This window comes from Prionailurus bengalensis, chromosome E1, assembly GCF_016509475.1.
Source record: "Prionailurus bengalensis isolate Pbe53 chromosome E1, Fcat_Pben_1.1_paternal_pri, whole genome shotgun sequence".
NCBI lineage: Eukaryota > Metazoa > Chordata > Mammalia > Carnivora > Felidae > Prionailurus > Prionailurus bengalensis.
The window spans coordinates 60140810-60162044 of NC_057347.1; the positions used below are offsets into that span (position 1 = coordinate 60140810).

Genomic DNA, 21235 nt, shown 5'->3' on the forward strand with positions numbered 1-21235 from the left:
GGGAGGGGCAGAGGGAAAGCGAGGGAGAGAGAAAACCCCAAGCAGGCTCCATGCTGCCAGTGCAGAACCCGACCCAGGGCTCGATCCCATGAACCAGGGGATCATGACCTGAGTTGAAATCAAGAGTCAGATGCTCCACCTACTGAGCCACCCAGGCCCCCCTATCAAACAAGACTTTAAAGCAGGTATTACAAACACGTTCAAAACGTTATGGGGCGCCTGGGTGGCTCAGTTGGTTGAGCGTCCGAGTCTTGATTTCCACTTGGCTCGGGTCGTGATCTCCTGACTGCCGGGAGGACTCCCAGCTGCAGACGCACTGGCACGTGCTGGCTGAAAGCCGGAGTGTTCCTCTCACAGCCACAAGTGCTCGGTAGGAATGCGACCGGCCTCGGCACGCTCGGCGTCACCGGTAATCGGTACCCACCAGGCCCGCGCTTCTCCACGCTCCCGTGTGACTTCAGGCCAGTGGCACGCGGGCAAAGGAATGTGTGTCCCTTCTGGGCCCCTGGTGGGCGCGTCGGGCATCTCATCACTCTTGTCTCTGCCACCGTTCTAGCCGATGCTGGGTCGCTCGGAAACCACAGCTGCTGGGCCCAGGGGTAAGGGGCCGGGTCCTGACTCGCACAATTCCCGCGTGGTGTGGACAGACGCACGGTCAGCGTGCAGTCATTTCTGCCTGGCGCCGAGCCCGTCCTGACCAATGCTCCATGATGGCTTCTTGTTTTTTTAAGTAAAAGCAACAAATAATCTAATTCTAGCACTTGTTGTTGAGAAGCCTTGTCCCCATCGGACTGCCCTGGGGACCGCGTTGGAAACCTTACGACGGTGCACAGGTGCATCCGTGTCTGGGCTTCGCTCCGCGCCTTCTGAGGCCGCCTGTCCACCTGCGCCAAGGCCACGCTGTCTCGATTCTGTGGCTCCACCCTGGGTCTTGAAGTCAGGCTGTGTGAGTCCTTCCACTTTGTCCTGTTCCCAGATTGCTTTGTGGATCCACATGCTGAGCGTTAACACATAGACTTTAGATTCAGCCGATTAATGTTTTTGTGCCGCGTTTGTCTGATTTTGGTGCCAGCGTCATACTGGCCTCACAAAATAAGGGAAAACATCCCCTTCTTCTCTGTTTTCCGGAAGACTTTGTGTAATATTGATGTTACTCCTTCCTTGAATGTTTGGTAGAACTCACCAATGAAACCACCTGATCCTGGATATTTCCTTGTGGGAATGTTTTTGTTAATACATCGAAATTATGTAATACATATGGGCTGTTCCGATTTTGAATCTTATTGGCTCACTTTCTAAATAACATCTTTATTGAGATATCATTTGTATCAAAAGGTGTACGGTTTGGGGCACCTGGGTGACTCAGCCGGTTGAGTGTCTGACTTCGGCTCGGGTGGTGTTCTTGTGGTTTGTGAGTTTGAGCCCTGCCTCGGGCTGGCTGCTGTCGTCACAGAGCCTGCTTTGGGCCCTCTGTCCCCCTCTTTCTGCTCCTCCCTCACACCCTCTCCCTCAAAAATAAATAAGCATTTAAAGAAAGTCTATGGTTTTTGAAGCGTACAATTCAGTAGTGTTCATTATATTTGCAGAGTTGTGTAACCACTCCCACTGTCTAATCCCAGAAGAAGGTTAATCTCCATTATGCACGCTGGGATGGAGTCGCCACAAATACAGAGTTAGCTAATACTGAGCCACTGTTCTTAGAGGAAGTGCACGCACACAGGGGCACATGCATGCACACACGGGCAATGTACCTTCGGGCACACGTTACATAGATGGTAGGTAGCCCTGTGAATCAGAAAAACAACTCCTACTGGTGGATTCTATTTTACAGAAGAGAAAATGAGGTTCAGAAGCCTCAGGTGAACTTGTCACTCCGCCAACAGGTGCCGCAGCGGGGATTCACAGCTGGTGCGCCTGGCCGGAGCCGCTCGCCAGCCTCTGCACCGAGGCTGTCTCCATCCTGGGGCCTCGCCTGGCTGGACCTCAGCCGGGCACGCGCAAATCTGGCGACTCGGTCATTATTCGTGTCTTCAAGTGACCAGGGAAGCAAGCACTGATTTGGGGATTCCAAAGGTCACGAAGCGAGCAACCTTTCAAACACAGAATCTGCCAACGCGTGTGCTCATTGTTCCGAGAAGGCCCGCACCCCGTCGGCAGCCGCTCCCCACACACTCCGAAATTTACAAAATTTGAACTTTTTCTGATTATACATCTACTGTGTGTCCATTATAACACATGCTTTGTGGGGGGCCTGGGGGCCTGGCTCAGGTCACGATCCCCCAGTTCTGCGCTGACATCGAGGAGCCTGCTTGGGGTCCTCTCTCCCTCTCGCTCTCTGCCCCTCCCCCGCTTGCACCATCTCGCTCAGAATAAACAGTGAAAAAAAGAAAGCTGCTGTTTGGTGGTGTTGCTGTCCCCAGGGGGCGGTTTTGGGCTCACCGAAATTCATCAGTCCCACCTCTTGTTCAGACCCTCCCAGTTCTCCAGCCCTGACAGAGTGAAGCCTGGGGCCCCTCCCCGGCAGCCCCAGGTTCTGAAACCCATGACATTTGACTCTGTCCTTAGGGTGAGCTTTCCTCCCTGGCCATGTCCCAACGAATCACACACAGCTGCACACACCTGCGTGGTTCTACACCATGTGCACATGCACACACACAGCCATTCACACTCACGTGCACACGCACCCACGTACGGTCACGCACACTCCTTCCTGTGTATGCACACACTCATCCGTATACAGCCACGCACACATGTGCACACCTTGTATACTCGTGTACGCAGCTACGCACACGCGTGCACACCCACATACGCCCACGTACACGACTGCTTACGTGTCTGTGTGTCCACAGTGTGCTGAGAAAGCAGGTGGAACAGGCAGCCGTGTGACCTGTTCGTCATTCCCTGCGGGACCCCTCCCCCAAGCCCTCACCAGACGCTTGGTTCAGAGTCCCGAGGGCAGCCTCAGTCTTGGCCGGCAGGACTGCCGGGGGTGGAGCCTCCTGGGGGCAGCGGCTGGAGGCCGTGTGGTCCCTCTGGAGCTGAGCCTCAGCCCCCAGGTGCCTTGCTGGTCCCTTAAGCCAACACAAGCCAAACGGAAAGTGAAGATCAAGCCTTTATTCACTTATGGCAACAGCACAGCAAGGGGCCGGAACGGAAGTGCCAGCTCCTGGTTCCACACTCTCCTCCAGAAAAGGCACAGTCGGGGGTGTCATCTGCTGGGGAGGGGCTGCCGTGCTGCAGACGGACCCCAGACAAGAGGCTCCTCCTTTCTGGACTTGGCCGGGCTTGGGGGGAGGGGAGGGGAGGAAAAGTACTACATGGGGAGTCAGAGTGCAGAAAGAAGGCCTCGGCCAAGAGCCCCCCCCCCCCGAGGAAATGGCCTCTGGATGGAGATGCCCTGGCAAGAAGTAAGCTGTGCCCCAAGCACGGCCGGAGTCCTTACTGCAGCCGCCCTGAGACGGCGGTGCCCTCGCTGGGCACCGAGCCTGGTGTGCGGAGGGCATTCCCCCAGGGACCTGTGAGAAAAGCCTCCGCGCTGGCCTGTGGTCAGATGAAGGGTCCCGCATGTGACCCTGGCCTGGAACCCCCTCTCCAGCCGGGGAGGAGGGCAGGACGGAGCCCTGGGTGCCGTAGGCCAGCCTCCTCCTAGGCCCCTTCCCGTGGGAGCAAGCCTTCAGGGCTGGGCTGGGGGGAGGGGCAGTGTCTCCCCTTCCCACTTTCCGGGGCCGCCCGCACGTGGCACAGCCTGGACCCCTGGTCACCTGGCCCGCCAGGGGATCTGGGGGAGGCCTGCACGGCGCCCACATGTGGCTGTGGCCCTGGATGTGGCCGTGACCACCTGAGAGAGCCAAGGCCAGGAGGGGTCAGCATAGTTCCTGCTCCATGGGTTAGGAATCGAGGGTCACCGAGAGACGAGGTCACTCTGCTTGTGCACGGGACACCAGTCTGTGTCCGGGTAGAGAAGGCAGTGGACAGACTTAAACCTGGGAAGGGGACAGGGTGGTCAGGTCTGCCGGGGGTGGGGGTGTGGGTGGCGACAGAGCCCCTCCCCACTGCCCACTCACCGAGTGGGATCCTGCTGCAGGCTGAAGCCTCCTGCCACATTCACCACGTTACGTGGGTTCTCAGGACCCCCGTAGCTCAAGGTGACCTGGACGAGGGGAGGGGGCAGGTCACTGTCCCGGGACGAGCCCTTCCCGCCCCAGGAGTCCAGCCAGGAGCGGCTGCCCTGCCCTGGCTTCCCGGTCCCCCCAGGGCGGGCTCGCGGACAGCACGGAGGGGTGACTGCGCTGAGAGGTGAGGCTCACGCAGAAGACGAGGCTGGCATCCGGCTCAGGAGGGTGGCTGGTGCACGTGCGGGGGCAGCCCCGCTCAAGCCACCTGGCCCTTCCTCCGGCCCGGTCTGCGACGGCACTCACCGCCTGGGCTGGCGCCTGCTGCCGTGGGCCCGTCCGCTGGGGAGGGCACAGCGGCTGTCCCTTCCAAACGAGCCAGCACACCCGAGGCCCTGGGGCCCAGCAGGCCAAACGCGGGTCTGCAGCAACTTCACTGCGGTGCTGGGAAACCCTCCAGAGCCCTGGTCGCGGGCAAGGCCCCCGTGGTGAGGGCGCCGGGAGCACCCAGCGGGACGTACCTGCTGCAGCACGGCGTCAGGCGGCAGCCTCTGTAGGTTCTCCAGGTGGGAGTGGAAGAGTGAGCTAGGCAGCAGGCGAGCACCCAGCAGCCCCTCCACGATGTAGCCCACCGTGCAGTCGTCCGGCAGCCGCACCCGCTCAGCAGTGCTCATGAAGCTGCCCAGGCTGGCAGGGGGCCGGGGGGAGCTGGTCAGGGCCCCCTCGGGCCTCAGCACCAGCACCTCGGGCCTCCCGGCACCCCTGTGCCCTCCACTCACCTGGCCCAGGGGCTCATCTTCAGAGCGAGTCCTCTGCTCAGGCAGAACCCGGCCCCACCGGTAGCGAACCAGAACTTGACAGTGGTCACCTGAGCAGGAGAAGGGTACCAGTCAGGGTGTCGTCCTTGAACTGCCCACACAAGTGGCAAAAGTGCCCCAGGGCACACGAGAGCTTCTGCATCCCAGTCGCCCGGCGCCCCAGCTCCTCCCACCGCACCTCCTTGCTTGCCCGAGCTCTTGCAGTGACCCCCTGGGTGGGTCAGACACTGGCCCCCCAGCCTTTCCCCAGCAGACCTCCCCCCTCTCTCAGCTGTCGCCGTCAGGCCCAGGACTCACAGTTCCGCCTCCCTGGACTCTCTCGGCGGCCTCAATGGGGTGGTCGAGGCTGGGCCGCCCCAGGTAGACATCCTGGCTGGGCGAGAAAGTGGACAGCAGCTGGAGCAGGCCTTCGGGGTTCACGTAGTTGTCGTCATCCACGTGGCAGAACCACCTGGGGGCAGTGGGGGAACTCTCACGAGTGAGGGGCTGGCACAGTTGGGGGCCTCTGCCCCCCTGGCCCGGGTGCGTGGGCCCAGCCTCAGCCCTGGGCTCTCCAAGGGGACACAGGGGCACGGCCACCACATACTTGCGTCCGGACTCGATGAACTTGTCGTACTCCACGGCCATCTTACAGCACAGCGCCTGACGGGTGTGCACGGCTGAGCAGTTGGTGTTGATTACGTGGCTGCCTGGCGGGTTGGAGAAACGGGGAAGCCTGAGGGTCAGGGTGAGGCCTGCTGCCAGCCCACCCCGCAGAGATCAGGGCGAAACGTGAATGTCCAAGCCGGCCTTGCCATCTCGTCCCGATCAAAGGCCCCAGGCCGGGTCTGACGACAGCCCTGGCCTGGCCTCACTTGCTGACCTTGTGGCTGACCCCTGAGGCCCAGACGGGTGGTGACCACTCGGAATCCCATGAGTGCAAAGCCACTCTGGGGTTGAGAGCCCGTGTGTGACTGCCAGGAAGGGATGGTTCCTTGCTGGAGTGCCTTCAGGGAATGTGGCTCCAGCCTGATGCCCTGGGACGCCTGCCCGTGGGTACATCGTGGCTGGCAGGGTGGGTCCCTGGGTGCTGGGCTGGTGGCAGGTGGGTGTCTTGGCTCTGTTCTCTACCAGCCGAGTGACTTAACTCCCGGACCTCTGCACCCAGCAGGGAGACAGGTGCCACTGGACCAGAGCACACACGTGAGGGGTCCTTGGGCACGCTGGCAGGGCTGGGCTGGGGAGGGCACTCACCTCCCTGGAGCTGTAGCTCAGGGTCATCCCCATCGGTGAAGATGAATGTCTGCGGAGAGACAACCTGTGAGGCCCCAGGTGGACAAGGATGGGGTTGCAGAGATGGCCAGGTTGGGGTTGGGCTGGGGGAGAGGGGAGGGTGATCCGCAGCACCTCCTGGTGCTCCCACTGGATGTTTTTGGGGTCTCAGTCCAGTGTCAGCTGAGCGAACCCACCCAGGTCTGGAGCATGGGAAGGGGCAGCAGGGGGTGGGTCCTGGGTCCCCACAGACTCAGAGCGAGGGTCTGGCCCTCCCTCTGGGGACACAGCAGTGGGTAGCGAGTCCTGAGGATGGGGTGTCAAGTCGCGGGCTGGGGGGGGGGGAGTCCTTGCGGGGACAGGGGTGCCAGGGGTCGCGGGTGGCTGCGGTCCTGGGTCGGGATCCTGGGCGGGGGGATCCCAGGGATGGGGGTCCCGAGGGCGGGGATCCAGGGGCGACGCCCACCTGCTGGCGGGCCCGGGAGATCCAGGTGCGCAGCAGCAGCCCGAGGCGTGGCCCGTGGTTCTTCTGGGTGGTCTTGACCGCGATGAAGACGTCGTCCGGCCGCAAGCGGGGGGCGGTGGCGAGTCGGGCGGGGGGCGCGCGCGGGCCGGGGCCCGGGGTCGGGGCCGGGGCCGGCGCGCGGGGCAGCGGCAGCGGCAGCGGCAGCAGCAGCAGCGCGGCCAGGGCCGCGGCCAGCGCGAGGCAGGCCCGGCACAGCGCCCCCCGCGCACGGCTCATGCGGCCGCGGGACCCGCCGGCTCCGCCCGGGCCAGGCCGCGCCGCGGCCCCTTTAAGAGCCGCCCCGCCCGCCGCGAGCCGGAAGCGCTGCCCCGGAAGCGGACGGCGCTGCCCCGGAAGCGGACGGCGCGCCGCGGCGGGGTGGGCGAAGATGCCGCTGCCGGTTCAGGTGTTTAACTTGCAGGTAACGAGCCGCGGCCGGCGGCCCCTCCGCACCCCCCGACCTCCCCCGCCGCCGCCGCCGCCGCCGGGGCCGGAGCCGGGCCCCCGCGCGGCCTCCCCTCCCCGCGGCCCGGCGGCCTCGCGCAGGGTCCCCGCCGTCGGCCCGGCAGGCGCGGCCGGGCGCTAACGCTCTTTCTCCCTTCAGCAGCAGGCCAGCTGTGTGTCAGGGTCGGGGGGTGCAGAGAGTCAGGACAGAATGAGGGATAGCCCGGCCCCCAGCTCGGCCTCCTCGTCAGTGACAGATCTGTACTGCACCCCTCACAGCAGTAGGTCAGACCTCTTCCTGCCGGGCACGGCCGGGGACTTCAGCCTGAGCGCCAGCCTGTCGGCCTGTACGCTGCTTTATGAGGTACCTTCCAGGACAGGGGGCCCAGGAGCGAGCGAGCGAGCGCGGGAGGGGGGCAGAGCCCCGCCCGCCGGGCCGGCCGGCAGCGCAGGAGGGTCCCCGAGGTGACGCCTCCCCGCCCCCCGCCCCTCCGCGGGCTCCCGGTCCTGCGGCCCCCGCGGCCCCCGCGGCCGGGGCGCTCCCGGGCGGAGGCCGCGCCCGCTTCTTCCTTAGGGCTCGGAGGAGGCTGCGTCAGGACGGCGGCTGGGAACGAGCAGGGCCGGGGGAGGGGGGCCCGGGGCAGCGGCGCCCCGCTGTCCGCTTCCCGCGCCGGAGCCGGGCGGTCAACGTGGCCGCCGGGGGCTGTCTGTCCACCAGCCAGCCGGTCGTGCGCGGGGCGGCCTTGGAGACGGGCCTGGAGACGGGCCGGGGGTGGGGAGGGGCAGGGATGGCCGGCTCTCGGGGACAGGATCCCGCCAGGGAGACAGCACGGCGGGCAGAGGTGACCTCAGGGCGCAGTGAGGGCTCCTCGCCCGACCCTGGCCGCCCGGCTCGAGGTGCCAAGGTGCTCCCCCGTGTTGCAGGGGGCCGTGGAGCCCATGCAGATCGATGTGGATCCCCAGGAGGACCCGCAGAATGCACCCGATGTCAACTACGTGGTGGAGAACCCCACCCTGGTATGGAGCCCGGGGGGCGCTTCCAGGGGTGGGCAGGAGGGGACTGACACCTTGGCCGGGCTCCCCACTCTGGCCGTGTTTTCCTCGGACCCAGGAACCTTAGGGCTGTCCCGCTGCCCACTTAAAAAGGGTGGTAGCCCAGCTGGAGACCGTGCGCCCTGCTTCTCTCCCACGTGGAAGAGCCCACGGGCCACGCCACTGTGCATCTTGCCTCACACTGAGGACAGGTCTTCCTTGGGGCTCGACCCATAGAGCACTGCTGCTTTACCGTTAACCCCGGGGACCGGCAGGAGCGAGGGGTGCCCCTCCGGCTCTGGCCGTGCACCTCCTCAGCTCCCGGGGCAGAGCTCTACCCCAGGTGGCCATTTCTAGAACTGAGTAGTGGTCTGGTGCCCACATGTGCATGGGGCCTCTTGGACATGGGAAGTGGGTCTGTATTTGGGTCCTGTCCCTGTCCTTGCCAGGGCCTGGGATCTGGGGTCCCGCCGGGCACAGTCTCCATCCACTCCCCCCACCCCACATCAGGATCTGGAGCAGTATGCGGCCAGCTACAGCGGGCTTATGCGCATCGAACGGCTGCAGTTCATTGCTGACCACTGCCCCCCGCTGCGGGCGGAGGCCCTGAAGATGGCCCTCTCCTTTGTGCAGAGGACCTTCAACGTGGACATGTACGAAGAGATCCACCGGAAGCTCTCGGAGGCCACCAGGTGAGGGCAGGGGGGAGCAGGCACCAGGAGCCGGGCATCGTGTGTCCTCCTCGGGAGCAGCCCAGGCAGGGGGCCCTTCCGGTGTCCCTGCGACCCCTGACACCACCCCCATGAGGACACTTAGTAGCAGCACTGCCTCTGTGCGGTGACCTGGCTGTCCTCGTTGAAAAGCCAGGCAGGGCAGCAAATGGCAAGACGGACTGGGTTCTCACTCTTCCTGCTACGTGGCCGTCACCGTTGTCCTGGACTTTTCCGTGTGCGGTGACGTGCGGTTATTCTGACCTCAAGCTCGTGGAGACGACAGTTTCTCGCAGCTCGGCGTGGCTGCAGGACTCTTCTCCCATGGGGCGCCCGCACCAGGCTGAGGGCCTCTGTGTTCCTGTGCTGGCCGGGGGCTCCCCCCGTAGTGGCTGGGCCAGAGCCCCTGATGGCCCCTGACGGCCAGGTCCTACGCAGGGAGCTGCAGAATGCGCCTGACAGCATCCCCGACAGTGGCGTGGAGCCGCCGCCCCTCGACACGGCCTGGGTAGAGGCCACGCGGAAGAAGGCCCTGCTGAAGCTGGAGAAACTGGACACGGACCTCAAGAACTACAAGGGCAACTCCATCAAGGAGAGTATCAGGTGCTGCTCGTGGGACGCAGGGGAGGCGGGCGGCCAGGCTGCGTGGCCCTTAGGCCCGGCTCGCTCATGTCTGGGCCCACAGGCGCGGCCACGACGATCTGGGTGACCACTATCTTGACTGTGGGGACCTCAGCAACGCCCTCAAGTGTTACTCCCGGGCCCGGGACTACTGCACCAGCGCCAAGCACGTCATCAACATGTGCCTCAACGTCATCAAGGTGGGTCCTGCCGCCGCCGGGTGCGCTCCGGGAGGGGCTGCGGGGCAGCAGCGCGCCTGGGCCAGCAGGGGGCGCCCCGGGCTGAGTCCACCCCACCCGCCCGCCAGGTCAGCGTCTACTTGCAGAACTGGTCTCACGTGCTCAGCTACGTCAGCAAGGCGGAGTCCACTCCCGAGATCGCCGAGGTAACGCCGCCTCCGCGCCCGACCTGCCTCCTCAGACCCTGCCCCCAGGACCCCCGACGCCCACAGGCCTCCGTCCCTCGTCCTCGGCAGTCTGCCCTTGTCCCTCTGAGGCTGGGGCGGCGCCCCGGGGAAGGACGAGGGTGTGGAGGGTTTTGGTGGCTCACGTGCTCGACTTTCCCCTTTCCCCTGCAGCAGCGTGGGGAGCGGGACAGCCAGACCCAGGCTATCCTCACCAAGCTCAAGTGTGCTGCAGGTGAGGGCCCTGGGGGCACAAGGACACCACCGTTGCCCCCAGGGCTGGGGGTGGCCCGTGCGTGCGGCTCTCGAGTCTCAGAGCCGGGTCAGGAGCCTCATCACACGCATGGCCCCAGGTGATGCCTGTCTCCTCAGGTTCTGCCAGGGTGTGGCCCGTGGGCAGAGGCCCAGGCATTGCTCTCAGCTGCTATCACTTCTGGGCCCCTGCTCAGCCTGGGAGGGCTCAGCCTAGGAGTCCTTTGCAGGAGTGACCACACCTGTGCACAGCTTCCCCGGGCCCTTGATCGAGGAGGGTGCAGAGCTGGAGCTCGTGGGCGCGGTCCCATCTTGATAGCCGGAATTCCTGTCCCAGACGGAGGAGCGCGTGGGGTGGGAGAGGCTGGGGCTGATGGCCCGGTGAGGCTCTGGCAGCTTCCTCCGGGCCCTGGCTTCATTCTTACCTCCCCACCCCTAGGCCTGGCCGAGTTGGCTGCTCGAAAGTACAAGCAGGCCGCCAAGTGCTTTTTGCTGGCTTCGTTCGATCACTGTGATTTCCCCGAGGTGAGGAGCGTGAGGGTCTCTGGGGAGGAGCCCTTGCTGGGACTTGCAAAGCAGGGGGAGGGCTCGTGGGTTGGGCTCTTTACCGAGGAGTATCCCCCAGCGGAGTCCTCGGCAGTCTTTGAGTGGGTGGCAGGCAGGGCAGGGGTGACCCAGCCTCGCTTCTGGGCCACCCCCTCGCATTGCGTCCTGACCGTCAGTGACCCTGGGCATCTGGATGCAACTCCTTTCTTGCCCTTCAGCTGCTTTCCCCCAGCAACGTGGCCGTCTATGGCGGCCTGTGCGCCCTGGCCACCTTTGACCGCCAGGAACTGCAGCGCAACGTCATTTCCAGCAGGTGTGTGCGGGGTGGGTGCTGGTCCCCTAGCCTGTGCCTCTGGGGGGCCCACTCTCTGGTCCTGCGTCTGCCTGGCCCGGCCCTTCCCCTCCCCTCCCCTCCCTTCCCCGAAGCCTGAGGACTGCTGCGCTCAGGGCTGCGGGCCCCCCTCCGTCGGCCTTGGGAGCGGGTGCGCAGGTGTGGGGCCAGCTCTGAGGGTCTGCACCTGCAGCTCTTTCAAGTTATTCTTGGAGCTGGAGCCGCAGGTCCGGGACATCATCTTTAAATTCTACGAGTCCAAGTACGCCTCGTGCCTCAAGATGCTGGATGAGATGAAGGTGAGGGGCCTGCCGGATCTGGAGGGCGGTCAAGGGAGAGGGCCAGGGGCAGCTGGGGGCTGACCGGTCTCTTCACCAGGACAACCTGCTCTTGGACATGTATCTGGCTCCCCACGTCAGGACCCTCTATACCCAGATCCGCAACCGTGCCCTCATCCAGGTAGACGTGGCAGGGGACAGGCTCGAGGTGGGGTGCCTCGGACGGGGCTGGGGGCCACGGGAAGCTGACGCGCCCTCTGCCCGCAGTACTTCAGCCCCTACGTGTCTGCTGATATGCACAAGATGGCTGCAGCCTTCAACACCACGGTGGCGGCCCTGGAGGACGAGCTGACGCAGCTCATCCTGGAGGGGCTCATCAACGCCCGCATCGACTCCCACAGCAAGGTGGCCACGCTCGGGCCAGGGCCATGGGTGCGGGGAGGGGACCCCTGAGGCCCGATGGGCACTACCGAGCCCCGTCCCTCCACAGATCCTGTATGCTAGGGACGTGGATCAGCGCAGCACCACGTTCGAGAAGTCCCTGCTGATGGGGAAGGAGTTCCAGCGTCGTGCCAAAGCCATGATCCTGCGGGCGGCCGTGCTGCGCAACCAGATCCATGTCAAGGTGAGGGCGGGGCGGCCCTGGTGTGTGGGAGCGGCGGGGCAGGCACACACTCGCCTGCCGGGCTGAGCAGCGGTGTCTCCACCACAGTCCCCCCCCCGCGAAGGGAGCCAAGGGGAGCTGACCCCGGCCAACAGCCAGTCGCGGATGAGCACCAACATGTGAGAGCGCCCAACAGCCTCCTCCGCAGACTTGGACACGTGGGCTTCCCATCACTCGAGACCCTTCCGGAGGTGCCACCTGTGACCCCCCCCACCCCCCCGGGGTTCCATGTCTAGCTTCTTGTGCTCCTTTCACCCTGTTGTGCCCTGTGCTGGGGCCCTGGCCACGCGGACTGCTGGTCAAGGCCCTGCCCGGAAAGCCCTGCGGCGCTCACCTGTGCAGCGCCCAGAGCCCCCACCCAGTGGCACTGCCTCCCCACCCCTGCAGATGTCCCACCTCCGTCCATTAAAGGGCAGCCTGAGAACATGCCCCTTGTGCCATTCCTTCCCGCTTAGTGGGTTTCTAAGGCTCCTCCGGGAGGGCAGGGGCCGGGCCTGGTCCTTCCTTGTCCAGGCACAGAACCTGCTTCCTTGGGCTCCGTCCCTCAGCCAGGCAGGGTGGCAGGGAGGGGGCCGAGGCCAGCCAGCTGCTGTTAGGGAAAGGTTTCCCGCAGCAGAAGGTTCCTTGTTCTGCAGGCCCCCCCACCACCCCACCCTCCCAGCCCCCACACACCCTCTCCGGCCCTCTGAACACATCTTTGAAATGATTTATTGTTCGCTTTTGAACACACACGTTGCTAGGCGGGGGCAGGTCCAGCCTGGGAGCCTGCTCCCCGGTGCAGCATTTCTGGGCTCCCGGCGTAGGCGAGGGCAAGACCAGCTCATCCTTCCGTGTGTGGAGTAGCGGGAGATTCCCTGAGTAAAGGCGTTTCCTCCGGCGGGACGTGGTGAGGCTTCAGCAGCGGCCCCGGGGCCTCGGGTGGGGGGGCTGCTGCATGTCGGGCTCCAGCTGCCCTTCGGGCCAGGGCGCCGCCCACCACCTCAGGAAAGCTGCCTGGCCCCCTTCCAGGCCAGAGACTTCTCCAATTTGGTTTTAAAAAGCAATCCGTGACCTGGCAGAGAAGCAGGAGGGAGGTGGGGCTCAGGAGGCCAAGGGTCCCACTGTCCCCCCAGGGGACCAAGGGAGACCTGCTGACAGAAGCAGGTGCCCCTCACCTGGGCAATCTGCGGCCTCTCTGAAAGCTCGCTTCTTGCAGCAGCCCCGGCACAGGTTGAACACGCATCTGTTGCCCTGGACACAGGAGAGCTGGTGGGCCTGAGCAGGCTCCCCGGGAGCACCAGATGGCTGCACCCGAGGCCGGGCAGAGTCGGCCTCCCCGAGTGGCTAAGCCACTTCAAGCTGTACCCTCGACAGACGGGCAGGGGGCCGCTCCCGCAGGTCCTGGGCAGCCCGGGGACCACCCTGCCCACTGCCTGCTGAGGCCGAGCTCTGCTCTGGGCAGCATGGTCAGACTCACCTTTGGGTTTCCACACTGATCACACTTTGCATATTTTGCTGAGAAAAGAACAAAAGCAGACATTGGTTGAGGTGAACCCATCCCCCAACTGCCACTTACGGAGTCCCCGGTGGGAGTTCTGCCTGCCGCGGCCAACCAGGCGGTTCGAGGGCGGGCGCAGCAGTCCCTTTTCCCCCCCGGGGCCCCCACGGTTCTCTGGGTGTTCGCCACTAGAAGGGCTTTCTCAGGAAGGTGGCCCCAGAACCCAGCTCTGCCTCTCAAGTGGCTGCAGGAACGCATGGGGACGGCACAGAGCCCCTGGCGCTGCTCTCCTCTGTAGCCATCAGAGCCACCCGTCCCTGGCAAGGGGAACAGCTCACGCTTCAGCGAGGGGTCGAAGGTCTTGTGGGGGTTCCTCAGCTGCTTCTTCTGCTTGTTCTTGGACAGGACGTCTGTGCCAGCCTCCTCTTCCTCCAGGGCCCGCTTGCTGCGGGCACCCCCGTTCTCCTTGCTCCCTTCCCTGGGCCTGAAAGGGAAGGGTGGTGGGCAGGGCCGGGGGCACCCGCGAGAGGCGGCCCGCCAGCCCAGGCCCATGGCGAGGAAGTGCCCGCGAGTCCCCGGTGGCCTCAGCAGCTTGGGTCGCTCAGGCTGTGGCTGGGCCTGAGTGGCCACAGATGACAGCCAGCCTCACCTGCAAGAACCTGGGGGAAGCTCAGGGTGTCAAACCTCTTGTCCCCAGAACAAACGCACCCGGGATCAGAGAGCACTTAAAAAGAATCAATCCCCTCGTAGAGAGAAAAAACATAAAACCGAAGCCCCCGCCGACAGAGAAGCAAACGTGACACCAAGGGATGGAGCCGCCAGCACCCCCCACCCTCCAGGGCTGCAGAGGGCAGGGCAGGCCCCCGGGGCTGGTGTGAGGCTCACCCTGGCCGGAAATAGGGCTGACAGATCCAGTGGAAGAAAGGCAAGCCGCCAGGGGGCTTCTCTCCCTCCTTCTGCCTGGACATATCCTCCTGCAAAAGCCCAGAGAGCCCTGCGTCGTGGAGCCCGAGCCCCCCGAGCCCCTCACGCCTGCCGCAGCCCTGCCGGCCCCAGCACCTGCCTGACACCGCAGCTTCAGCTCCTGGCTCACGGCCGCGACGCCCTCCAGGGTCTTCACTTTGGCGAGCTCCTCCCGAAGCTGCCGGTGCACCTGCAGCCTGAGGCAGAGGCGCCGTCACCTGCGGCGGCCAGTCCCCAGGCAGAGCTCCCCCAGGCGCGGCTCAGACCCAGCGGTGTGTGCCTCGGGGGGGGGGGGGGGGGGGGGGCGGGAGATGACTCACGTGTGGTGCCACAGCTTGAAGAGGTGGGCCCGGACGCAGGACAGGGGGCAGGGGTGCTGCCGCACGATGTCCAGGTATTCCTCGGCCAGCTCCCACACGGCAGGGCTGCGGCCCTCAAACAGGGCGGGGTTGTGCAGGTTGCCCTCTGCGGGTGGTGGGGGCGGGGGTGGGCTTGAAGCTGCCGGAGAGACGCCCCCTCCCCTGCCGGGCTGGGCCCACCGCCTCACGCCCTCACCTGCGCTCATGACCCCCTGCACTCCAGTGTCCCGGATGCAGCGCTCCACGTCCTGCAGGCACTGGATGTTCCCGTTGGCAAACACGGGGATAGTTACCGCCTTCCTGCCGGGGGCAGGTGGGCGCACTCAGAAACACCCTGTCCCCTCAGCCGCGGGGGCGGCGCTCCAGCACATGGTCCTCTTCTGGCCGTGAGGCTCCCTACCTACCCTGGCCACCTCGTTACCCCCCCCCCCCCCAGCACCCAAATGGCTGGGCACCTGGCTTCAGGGCCGGGCTGCACGTCTGTCCCCTCATCCGCCCGCCCTCCACCCCTGCCCACTCACCGCACAGCCTTGATATGCTCCCAGGACGCGGTGCCCGACAACGGCCCCTTCTGCTCCTTGGTGCGCCCGTGCACGGTCAGCAGCTAGAACACAGCAACGCCCGGGCTCTAACCTGCTCGTGGCCACACACCCCGAGCCGACCCCAGGGGAACGCCCTCGCTTTGGCATCAGCTTCCCACGCAGAGCAGAGCAAAGGCAGCCTTGCATCCAGCTGGCGCAGCGTCTGCCCGCGTCCCCGGAGTCGAGGCCGGTGGGCTGCCGCCCAGAGCTCCCGTGTCCCATGGACCCACCCAGGATGCGGAGCCGAGAGGCCCAGCCCCGTTCGAGGGCCAGTCTTGGCCAAAAGTGGCAGCACCCTCGAGCCCAGCTCCAAACGTGTGAGGGAAGGCCGGGCCAGCACCAACCTGACTTTAAGGCTGGTGGCAGGTGGGGAGAAGTGAGCTGGGACTCGTCCACCCTCCTCAGACCCCACCCATGGTCACCACGATTCTAGTTCGCCCCAGAGAGTTCGCTCAAGGGGGTTCCTGGGGTCCAGGAGCCTCCACACCTGCTTCCAGGTGCAGGGGACACGGGGCAGGGGAACTGCACTCGGCCCTGTGAGCCCACGGCCCACCTACCTGACAGCCGGCCTTTTCCAGCATCTGAGCGTACTTGACGGTCTTGTCAATCTCTGGGAAGACGCGGATTTTGCACGTGACGGGGACAGAGAGCTTCTCATGTGCCAGCAGAACTGCGAAAACAACAACCGGCTTCTGAGAAGCATGGTGTGCACCTGCAGGCAGGCTGCAGGCAGCTGAGACCCGCCTCCGTCCACCAGGGCACTGGAGGGGTGGGGACCGGGTGGGGACACCTCCCTCTCCCTCCTGCACCTACGGCTCCGGGCAGAGCCCCTCCTGCAGCAGCGAGAGCACCGGGGCCGGGACTTGCCTGCCAAGGTCTCAGGGCCACTTCACCAACTACACCCCAACCTGACTCCCCACCCGTGCCCGGGGCCAACTCACTCATTCTCTGGAGCAGGTCCCACTCCTCCTGCAGGAAGGCCCCGTAGTGACCTGCATGAGACAGGCACGGCCATTAGCACCCATCCTCCTCCTCCTCCTCCTCCCGCGGCCACACATGGCACGAGCACCCCCCACCCCACCCCAAGCCATCCAGAGGGGCAGCAACAATCAGGGAGGTGAGCAGTGGGGGCAGGTTGCCCAGCAGAACACCCACCCTCCATGGTTTCTCACCAGCCAGCAACCCCTCGGGCTCAGTGAAGAAAGTGTGAGCCCCACGCCCGGCGGTATAACCTCCTTTCAGCAAAGCCCGTTTACCCAGATGGAGACCAGTGACCCCAGGGCACTAAGGGAAGTGACAGCCTGAGAGCCAGCAAACCCTGTCCCTCCAGCGCTGGAGAAGAGCCACCTCCAGAGGGAGCAGCAAACAAAGGGCTGGGACACCACCTGAGCTGCCACTGCCATCGGAGCAGGGTCAGCCACACCCTGGCCTCCATCTGGGCACCCTGTGGGCGCTCAACACAGGAACCCAGAAAGGAACTCACCTCGCTTGGCTATCATCTGCGGGCAACCCAAATTCAGGTCGACGGCATCACAGTAATCCTGGGCCAGGAGAGCCGCCTGGACGAACACCTCTGGGTCATTGGCACAGAACTGGAAAACACATACAAGTTGCCACGAACCTGAACCTGATACCTTGATACCCCAGACAGAGCCCCACAGGGGTTCACACTTGACCCAGTGGAGACAGGATCCCAGGGTTGCCTGCAGGATGTCATCCCGTCCTAAGCGTTTATATTTGGTGGGTCCCCGTATCACAAGGAGTCGTCACAGGATCACATAATGTCTCAATTGTAGCAAAGTTGGGATCATGGATTCTACACAGCGCAGAACGTTCTTCCCAACCATTGGCTAGAGCGCGGTGACAGCAGGCCAGTGGTGTCAGGGGCTGCGAATCTTCCAGGGCACCCAAAGTGTCCCTTCCAAACCGGGCCAGCTCCCGGGAGGGGTAAATGTCTTGAGACCAGCTGCAGGTGCCCTCGGAAGCCAGGTGCTTGAGCACCGCGCCCCCGCCCCTCCCCTCGGCCGCCACCCCGCCCACCTGCACGATGAGCGGCCGGTCCTCGGGGCACACTTCGCAGTACAGGTTGTCCTTCCGGTAGTTGGCGTCGCGCACGAAGACCTGGGCGTGCAGCATGGGCGTGTAGCAGAGCTGGGCCCCGTGCCGGCGGCTCAGCAGCCTCCAGGCCAGCTCGCTCTGGTCCACCATGGGCGCCACCACGTGGCGAGCCCCCCCCAGGGTGCGGCTCCAGAACTCGAAGCCCTGCAGCTTCGGCATCGTCCGCACACTGAAGGGGGAGACGGAGGGCTCAGCCGCAGGCGGCGGGGCGCCACGCGCGGGGACGGCGCCGACCTCCCCGAGGCCGCTCCAGCGCAGCCTCACGGCCACACACTGGGACATCAAGGGCAGCCGTGTGCGCGGCCCCGAGCTGAAGCCCCAGGGCCTTCGCCCCTGCGCGCCGCGGCTCCGGTCGGGAGGGCCGCCCCGCCCGCCTCCCTCCTCACAAAGGCGGCTCCTGCTCCGCGGGAGAGGGCGGGAAGCGGGAAGGCTCCTTGTCCGGGCAGGCTCGGCTGTGCCGGCCCCGCACCCTCGCCAGCCCCGCGGGCCGCGAGGCCAAGCCACTGGCTCGGGCGCCCGCCGCGCGTTCCCGGACACCCGGAAGCCACAGGGAAGAGCCCCCGAAGAGGCCGGGGCGCCGCGGCGTCACCGCACGACACCCACCTGCGCCCGGGCCCTCCCGGGCCGCCGCCAGGGCCTCTGGGCGCCAGGGCGCGGCGCGGGCTCCCTCGGGGCCCGTCAGGCCGCCACGCCGGGGCCGCCGCCCGGCCCAGGGCTCCGCGCCGGGGCCGCCGGAAGGTGCCTCCGCCAGGGCGGTCCGGGCGGCCCCGCGGTGCGGCGGGAAACGCGTCCCAGGGAAACCGCGCCAGGCCGCGACGGGGCCCGCCCCGCGAGGTCGGAGGTCAGAGGCCCGAGGTCGGCCGGGCCCCGCCACGCCTCGCTCGGGCGGTGGGAGTGGCGCGCCGACCGCGGGCGCCAAGGCCCGGCCGGCGCCCGCTTTCGTCTCCGAGCTCCGCCTCTCTCTTCCAAGGGGGCCGCAAGCCCCCGCCCCGGCCCTGCGTTCGGCGGCCTCGGCGAGTCCCCCGCTCGCGCCCAGCCGGCCGGAAGTGCTGCTTTACGCGAGGCCACACCCCCGCACTTCCGGGCTCCGGCCCAGGCTGTGAGCGAGGCTAAGCCGCGGGAAACCCGGGTGGTCCCCGGCGCCGCGCACGCGCAGAGCGCCCCCCGCCGCGGGAATCTGGCGCAGGCGCACCTAGAAGCCCCCACCTCGCGGGGGCCGCGGCGAAGCTGTGTGTTCGGGCGTCCCGGGCGGCAGTCTTGCCTCCTGGCGGCCCCGCCGAAGCCGGCTTCCCTTTCCCAAAGGAACCCTGTAGCCTCGCCTTTCCCTGCCCAGCGAGGAACCCGAACCTCTGCCTCCGCGGCGCGAGCTCCGGCTCCTCGCAGTGCACGCACCCTTGGTTTAATTCGCAGGCCCCTGCGCACGAGCCCGACAGGGCAGAGAGCCAGGTGCCAGGTGTTTCCACCCTTAAATGTCTCAGCATCCAACGGATAAAGATGAAAGAAGAGCAGTAACAAACATGAAAGATGAGCCAACCCACGTGAAAAATAACACTCACGCCAAATATCTGTCCCCTGTGCCTGCCACGGGCGTCCGTGGTCACACTGGAGTGCTTGAACGCAACTGGCCTGATGAGATGTGCTGTGTGAAAGACACGCCAGATTTCAAAACGTGGTAGGAAGGGAACAAGTGTAGGAGTTCATTAGTAATTGGAAAAGTACCGACTACTTGTTGAAATACTACTTATATTGACTTCGATTGACCACATTATTAAAATTCATGTTGGTTTTTTTCTTTTGATATGGCGACTAGACATGTTAAATTTACGTATGTGGGGAGGGTTTCTGGAACAAGGCTGAGGAGCTCTCCAAATCTCTTCTCAAACAGGCAATGGTAAAGCAGGGCAATATTGTTAAAAAGCAACCGTTCCAGGAGTCTGGAAGTTGACTAGAGGCCTACAACGTTTGAGAGCACAAAAAAAAAAAAAAAAAAAAAAAAAAAAAAAAAAAAAAAATTCCTGAACATCAGGGACACCTGGCTGGCTCAGTCAGTGGAGCGAGGGACTCTTGATCTCGGGGTTGTGAGTTCGAGCTCCAGGTTGGGTGTAGAGACTACTCAAAAATAAAATCTCTTTTTTAAAAAAAGATCGAACGTTAGTAAAGGTTAAAAACAGTTGCAGTCCGTGGAGTTTCAGGAGGGGCCTGCTTTCCTTTCCTCCCACCCCAGGGCAATTCCACCAGAGCCAGACAGGCCCTGAGGACTTGAAAGCCCCACAGGGTGTTTGTGAACAATTGCCATCAAGGTGGACGGCCACCGGTAGCGACCCACCCCTCAGCTCCCTGAGGCTGGTCGAAGCCAGCACAGTCCGGCCAGAGATTTACAGGAAACTCAGTAACTAAAATAGCCACAGTTGGGCCTTGGTAAGCCCCTCAGATGTCCCTGGTGGTCTGCAAGGCTGTGTATATGCTCGGGAAGGCCCAGAGACGGCCCCAGCAGTATACTCATCTCTGGCTGAATACAAGGCTTTGCACAAACAAAAAGCGAAAGCCGGGCTGAGCCGTAAACTGCTTGAGCTTTGAACGCGTCCCCAACCTGCACACAGAGCTGTCGGCAAAGGGCGGAGGGCTTACTTGGTCCAAACGTTGGAGCATTACCTCTAGCCAACAATTGTCCTTAAACTATAGTGACCCAGAGGCAATTTAGGAAACCAGACTCACACGTCGGAAAAGAAACAAAGAAATATCTAGCAGAGGGGCGCCTGGCTGGCTCAGTCCACAGAGCCCACGGCTCTGGATCTTCGGGTCGTGAGTTCAAGCCGCGGAGTCTAACAGGGATACCAGCGGCCACACACAGCGGAGGGGACAGGCTCTACAGCATTCATACTCCAGGCAAGGTACTGAGTAAACAAACACTAGTTCCAAAAACAACACTAAGGGATGGGGGTGAGGAGGTCAAAACCTAGAGTTTTTACAACACATTGTCTAAAATGCCCAGTATTCAATAAGACATTGTAAGACATTCAAAGAACCAAGAAAATTTGAGACCTGTACAGGGATTGTAAATCAACCACACACTTCCATGTAAGCGAAGGGTCAAAGAAATCAAAAGGGAAATTTTAAAAAGTGAGTGAAAATGAAAACAAAACATCAAAATTACAGGATGCAACTGAAGGAATTCCTGGAACAAAATTGTGAGCTATTAACTCCTACGCGAGACGGGAAAGAGGTCACCCAAACTTCCACTTTAAGAGCAAACCAGCAGAATAATGGACATACTAAAAATTAGAGCAGAAAAACATGAACAGAACACAGAAGAGCTATAGTGAAAACACTGAAACCAGAAACTGGTTTCTTTGAAAAGACTCAACAAAATTGACAAAACTTTAGCTACACTGGCAGAGAAAAAAGAGAGAAGACACAGATCGCCAGAATCAGGACGTCATCGCGGAAATGAGGACGAGATGACCAGAAGGGAGGGCTGAGAAAAACAGAGAAGTTCGATAAAACTGACCAACTCCCAGAAAGGGAAGATTACCGAAACCGACCCCAAAATAAATCAGGGGCGCCTGGGTGGCTCAGTCGGTTAAAGCCTCCAAACTCCTGATTTCGGCTCAGGTCATGATCTCGCGGTTAGTGAGTTTGAGCCCTGAATCGGGCTCTGTGCTGACAGTGCGGAGACTGCTTGGGATTCTCTCTCCCTCTCTCTCTCTCTCTCTCTCTCTCTCTCAATAATAAATAATAAGGAAGTAAATAAATAAATAACAAGGAGGCAC

The 21235-nt window shown here is 63.5% G+C and overlaps 3 protein-coding genes across 11 annotated transcripts; 1 reads left to right on the top strand and 2 right to left on the bottom strand.

Moving 5' to 3' along the window:
- Positions 1-3099: 3099 nt before the first annotated feature.
- Positions 3100-6984, bottom strand: RFNG (RFNG O-fucosylpeptide 3-beta-N-acetylglucosaminyltransferase). Of its 3 annotated transcripts, XM_043585437.1 has the most exons (9): positions 6648-6946; positions 6164-6212; positions 5517-5619; positions 5228-5381; positions 4892-4980; positions 4634-4799; positions 4308-4454; positions 4065-4150; positions 3100-3983 (listed from the first exon to the last, which is right to left on the bottom strand). In XM_043585437.1, the coding sequence occupies exons 1-9, from the start codon at positions 6921-6923 to the stop codon at positions 3902-3904; spliced, it is 1152 nt and encodes a 383-aa protein (XP_043441372.1). In that variant the 5' UTR covers positions 6924-6946; the 3' UTR covers positions 3100-3901. The 3 variants fall into 3 exon arrangements, with proteins under 3 accessions (XP_043441372.1, XP_043441374.1, XP_043441373.1); XM_043585439.1 differs by lacking the exon at positions 4308-4454 and having other exon boundaries at positions 6648-6984; XM_043585438.1 differs by lacking the exon at positions 4308-4454 and having other exon boundaries at positions 5228-5619; positions 6648-6938.
- Positions 6985-7015: 31 nt separating this feature from the next.
- On the top strand, positions 7016-12393 carry GPS1 (G protein pathway suppressor 1). 6 transcript variants are annotated; one of them, XM_043585433.1, is made up of 15 exons: positions 7023-7107; positions 7410-7494; positions 8055-8147; positions 8673-8854; positions 9311-9475; positions 9558-9693; positions 9801-9878; positions 10071-10131; positions 10588-10673; positions 10913-11007; positions 11219-11324; positions 11404-11484; positions 11571-11708; positions 11794-11928; positions 12016-12393. In XM_043585433.1, exons 3-15 carry the CDS (start codon positions 8070-8072, stop codon positions 12088-12090), a joined length of 1416 nt encoding a protein of 471 aa, XP_043441368.1. In that variant the 5' UTR covers positions 7023-7107; positions 7410-7494; positions 8055-8069; the 3' UTR covers positions 12091-12393. The 6 variants fall into 6 exon arrangements, with proteins under 6 accessions (XP_043441366.1, XP_043441367.1, XP_043441368.1 ...); XM_043585429.1 differs by having other exon boundaries at positions 7040-7107; positions 7291-7494; XM_043585430.1 differs by having other exon boundaries at positions 7040-7107; positions 7291-7494; positions 10074-10131.
- A 264-nt stretch (positions 12394-12657) lies between these two features.
- Positions 12658-18508, bottom strand: DUS1L (dihydrouridine synthase 1 like). Of its 2 annotated transcripts, none has more exons than XM_043585435.1 (14): positions 18069-18508; positions 17388-17634; positions 16831-16939; positions 16289-16339; positions 15905-16017; positions 15288-15370; positions 14963-15066; positions 14728-14872; positions 14508-14604; positions 14330-14418; positions 13783-13928; positions 13424-13461; positions 13122-13197; positions 12658-13018 (listed from the first exon to the last, which is right to left on the bottom strand). In XM_043585435.1, the coding sequence occupies exons 2-14, from the start codon at positions 17622-17624 to the stop codon at positions 12948-12950; spliced, it is 1359 nt and encodes a 452-aa protein (XP_043441370.1). In that variant the 5' UTR covers positions 17625-17634; positions 18069-18508; the 3' UTR covers positions 12658-12947. The 2 variants fall into 2 exon arrangements, 1 of the variants encoding a protein (XP_043441370.1); XR_006297992.1 differs by having other exon boundaries at positions 12978-13018; positions 14504-14604; positions 18069-18169.
- Positions 18509-21235: the final 2727 nt, after the last annotated feature.